At 45.9% G+C, this 5,000-nt stretch overlaps 1 protein-coding gene across 34 annotated transcripts in view; it reads right to left on the bottom strand.

The window, feature by feature from the left end:
- Nucleotides 1–5,000, bottom strand: part of LOC113819550 (putative polypeptide N-acetylgalactosaminyltransferase 9) — a 599,489-nt gene that overhangs the window by 14,650 nt on the left and 579,839 nt on the right. For 20 of the 34 annotated variants that reach the window (XM_070115906.1, XM_070115898.1, XM_070115883.1 and 17 more), the window contains exon 7: nucleotides 661–843. In XM_070115906.1, the coding sequence (XP_069972007.1) occupies nucleotides 661–843 (183 nt within the window). Of the gene's footprint in view, nucleotides 1–660; nucleotides 844–2,138; nucleotides 2,282–3,758; nucleotides 3,908–4,759; nucleotides 4,906–5,000 lie in introns of all 34 variants that reach the window. The other 14 variants (XM_070115880.1, XM_070115893.1, XM_070115875.1 and 11 more) reach the window with 3 other exon arrangements.

The following is a 5,000-nucleotide window of genomic DNA, read 5'->3' on the forward strand; positions in this document are numbered from 1 at the left end:
GGGTTGGGGAGGAGGACTTCGAGAGATAGTGTGTGTGCGTGTGGAATGCAAGCGGACAGGCACACGCACCAACATGAATACACGCCAAGCACACACAGACGCACACACACCATCATGAACGCACACCAGGCACACACAGATACTCTCACTCATTCATCCATTAATCCATTTACGTTTTAATTTTAACACAAATGTACTTCTTTAGCCGAAATAATCTGAATATGGAATTAAAATGTGCAGAAAATTCATTATTAAGTGATCGTTACTTCTGAAAAAAAATCTAAATATTTTCTTTTTCAAATCCTACATTTTATGCGTTTAGATTTTTTGGCTAAAAGCTGAATTTTACCAAGAAATAAAAAATAAATGTAAATTCAGAATTTACCAGAAAGAGAGTATAGTAGAGCATAAGTCGGAAGATTATCTAAAAATTATTTGTACGAAAGAAAAAAAAGACACACTGCTAGGCAATATAAAGAAAAATAAGGAAAATATAAATAAAACAACAATGAATATAAACATGAACCGATACTCAAATAAAAACTAAAAATGAAAAATTTCCGTTAACAAATACACAAAAATCAGTGAAAAATCATGAACATGAAACCAATCCAAAGCAACAAGAAAGAAAGAAACGAGACCCTCCTGCGAAGCCCCGACCTTGAAGGAGAGCTCGAGGTTCTCGCCGCCCCAGATGTCGAAGCCGGAGTCGTAGGTCCCGAGGCGCTCGAAGAAGGCCTTGTCGATGGCGAAGAGACCGCCCGCCATGGTGGGCGACTGCACGGGCTCGGCGGGGTGCTGGTGGCGGGCGCGCTCCCGTTGCGGGATGGCGTGCCAGTTGAACTGCGCAAAAGGGCGGAGGATTAGTCACGGCCGAGTGTGGTTTTTGGGGAGGTAAAAAAAAGTGGAATCCCTGGCGAAATAACTTCGTGATGAAGGGGTACTTTTCAAGTCAATGGATGCTACTTTACTCTACTTGCACTTGTAATCTAATCTCAATTTTCTCTTGTTCTGTTTACTTTAAATAGCTGCAACTATCATGGCTAATGGCAGAACTATGCAATATCTCTTACTCTTCGGGACAAAAGTATATACAAAGCATCTGCAATATATATCATGACCTGCAAATATAGCACAATACTAACTGCACATAAACTCATGGGCAAATGCTACGATAATGTGCGAATCATACAAAATTACTGCAAAAAATACAAAGTGCTACATTTCAGAAGCGAGAGATGGCTGTGAATGGGAAAAGCTCATGCAGTTATGATCAGAGGTGTGTGAGGAAAGAGGCATGCAAATCCCGACCATAAATCTATGAGGCACAAATCATGGGGCATCACAACACAACAAGAAACAATAAAAAAAATAACACACCATAACTTTTTACTCAAAATCGCTTGAACGGAAGCTGTACAAATAAACGGAACAAATTGGTTTACTTTCTTGCATTACATCCAAACAACAAAACAAGTCGATTACAAACAAAAATGGAAACAATTAAAAAAGGCTAATAGTGGTCAGTCACTCAGATTATACTGATTTGAATATAAATGCGCGCATTTTTGTGCTTGTGTGTGTGTGTGTCAGATGAGTGTAAGTGGGAAGAGATCATGAGAGAGAGAGAGAGAGAGAGAGAGAGAGAGAGAGAGAGAGAGAGAGAGAGAGAGAGAGAGAGAGAGAGAGAGAGAGAGAGAGAGAGAGAGAGAGAGAGAGAGAGAGTGTGTGTGTGTGTGTGTGTGTGTGTGTGTGTGTGTGTGTGTGTGTGCACGCGCGGAAATCAGCAAATCCGAGCCCGGGCGCACAGCGACGCAGCACCTAGCGTGCCCGTCGACCGAAGTGGCAGCAAGTCTCACGTCGATCTAAAGAAACACGACAACCAAATAAAACAATAAAATATATATAACTAAAAAAATATCATATATATATAAAAAAAACTACCTATGGTTTACTTCATGCGGACTTCCAGTCAGATACTAATGAGGAATTGGACATAAAACCACAAATTGACTGGTAACTAGGCACGGGTGCGTCTTAGCTAGCATCGCCGCGTGACCTCGAGGCCGTTCGAGCCGGCCCTCCGAGGCACCGGCTGGCTCATGCGGAGAAGGGGGGGCCACCTGCCGTCCGGCTACCTGCAGATTCCAATCAAAGCCTCCCACCGCCACGAACGACGAATACGTGTACTCCAGCGTGTCGTCGCTGATCACGTCTATTACGGGCGTGACCGCGGACGTCCAATTGCGCCCAATGCGGTCTAAGAGCGGCTCCAGCCAACCTACGGCGAGAAGGGCCAGGTGGAGGAGGGTGGTCACGCCCGAGGGGGGAGGGGTGGGGGGTAGTTAGCTGGGGATTCTTTTTTTTTGGGGGGTGGGGGGTTACATGGCGGGAGGGGGAGGGCGGAGGTATTATCACAGGACCGAAGGAAGTTTTCTTTTTCGGGGGGTTTCGGGGGGAGGAGTATCTCCCGGAAGGATAAAGAAAACTTCCTTTTTACCGAGGTGTGCGGGGTGGGGGTGGGGGTGAGGCAAGCGTCGAGGGAAGGATATTCTCGAAGGAGAAGAAAGAAACTTCCTTTTGACGAAGGAAGGATCTTGTCACTTAAGGACACAGAAAGCTTTCTCTTCAAGGAGCGTCGATGGCTGACCCGAAGGGCTATTCGAAAAGACAAAAAAAGCCATCTTTTCTGAAGGCGCCGCAGAAGGATGTTCTCACAATCTCGCAGGACGCACGAGAAAGCTTTCTACAGTATTTTGGAGACGCTGGGTGAGGAGATATTCCCAGGCCCGCCGGAAGCATCAAAGATAAATTGCAATGACCATCATTACAACATCTTAAATATCACGGACGCTGTCAGCTTCGCCCAGGCTTGGTCATAAATCAAGGGGGTGGGGATGGGGGTGTGGGGGTGGGGGAGGGGATTGAGGGTTGGAGAGGGGAGTCGTAAAACCTAGAGGATGATGGAATACACTTGACTGGGACACTAAATACGAAGGGAACTTGAGAATGGCAATTGCACAACAGACTAAACCAATCCCTGGTGTAATTCGGGAAGGAAGACTCGCAGAGGTTACCTGTTTATTCGCTGAAATCCATCCGTGCTCGAAATGGTTTCTGTATCTAAAAAGTCACAAAGAGACTGCCGTTTTTTTTTTTTTTTTTTTTTTTTTGTATAATACAGCTATCCTTTCTCGTACAAAAGGACAAATATACAGCACGTACACAAAAGCACCTTTTAGGTCCAAACAGTGACACTTCAAAACAAACTCGACACAGTGAGCGGTTCGTACAAGGCACATTTCTGCGCAACTTGGCATGAACAATGTGCAAACTTAAAAAAAAAAGAACATATCACTCACATCTATTGGAACACAGAATTAAATACACACACAAATTCTGGGCGGTCTTCAAATCCTTCAAAATTCTCAGAGCCCAACGTGTACACCGAAAGGAATAAACGCTACAAGTTGCAATGTTAATTCCTACTCCAGTTTTCCCTACAAATCTACAAAGTCAAGATATACAACATACGTCACTCCCCATGCCGTTTATGGTAACATTTTAGGTGTGGCAAGCATTTTATATTTTAAAGCATCTACAAGAAAGTATTCATGATGTCAAGCGTGATATATAGGCTTGATGATTTAGCATGTTTTCAGCCCATATACACGTCTCATGAACTAGAACCATCAACGCTTGAACAGTGTGTGTGTCAGTGTATCTCAGAACCAGAATGAACGTCGGCGATATCGTACAATGAGCCCCCAGTTGAATCCTCCGACCTGGACGTCCCGCGCCTTCGACAGCCTCGCCTGGAAGCTGTCGTCGCTTATGACGTCGATGACCGGGCACACGACATTGGCGGGGTCGCGCGCGATGCGGTCCAGGAGGGGCTCCAGCCAACCTGCGACAAGGACTCTTCAACACGGGGGCTCACTGGGGCTTACCTGGGCCGCAGCGCCGCAAGGGTAACCGGGTTAGTCACAAGTACCCACACACTCTAGGGGGGTGATATATACGCGCATACATGTACCTGGGTACGTATATGCAGTATACACACATGTATGGAGGAAGTAATAATGTATCAGATAATAATGACAAAATTGTAACAATAATCTTGTCAACGTTTGTAAAAATAAAACTTGCATAACGGGAGCCCTTTCAAAGTTAATCGTAAGACAGTCACACTTTCAGTCCCGATCTGATAGTTAATTGGTACTGAGAAATCCACAGCAATCGTCTGTAACTTACTTAGCTGTCTTCTGGGCTGGATCTTTTTTATGAAAACGATTCAGAAGCAGTCGAACAGGACCACCTCTTCAGTGATTTTAATAATTGTTTCTCATTTAACACAATAATCTGGCAAGATAATCATTGTTAATGATAGCAGTTAATAATCATTTGGTCATTTGCTACCACTAGCTACACATCCGACAACACAATCTTGCCCCCCCGAAGATACAAAGCTAAACAGGTACTTCACCGGTTATCCCGGGAGCACGAGGTAAAATCAGCGACCAGGACCCGCCTCGCGGAGGACCCTGGCCGTGGAGCAGATCAGGGCTCGTGAGAAGGTCCACACGTCATCGACCTTCCGAGGGGTGTTTAGGAGAGGGATTCCCCGGAAAGTTCCTCAAAGCCAAACGATCCGAAGCGCCAACACCAGCGTGATCATCCAAAGGGGCAGAGACGTCCCACACGGAGGACTACGCGACGCCACAGAACACGACCCACTCAAGCGGCCACACAGACGTACCTGCAGTCCCCAGTCAAATCCGCCAACGGCCTGGGCGTTTTTCTCATAGACGAACTGGAATGTGCTATCGCTTATAATGTTTATGTCGGGCGTTACGACATTGGAAGGGTCTCTGGCTATCCTGTCGAGCAGGGGCTCCAGCCATCCTAAGGGGCAAAGCAGACACAGATTTTAAACAGAGCTTGGCGGCTTCGCGTCTTGATCTTCGTACTCACAGGCGCCTGGGAACCTGAGTCTCTCA

Source organism: Penaeus vannamei, chromosome 38, assembly GCF_042767895.1.
Source record: "Penaeus vannamei isolate JL-2024 chromosome 38, ASM4276789v1, whole genome shotgun sequence".
Taxonomy (NCBI): Eukaryota; Metazoa; Arthropoda; class Malacostraca; order Decapoda; family Penaeidae; genus Penaeus; species Penaeus vannamei.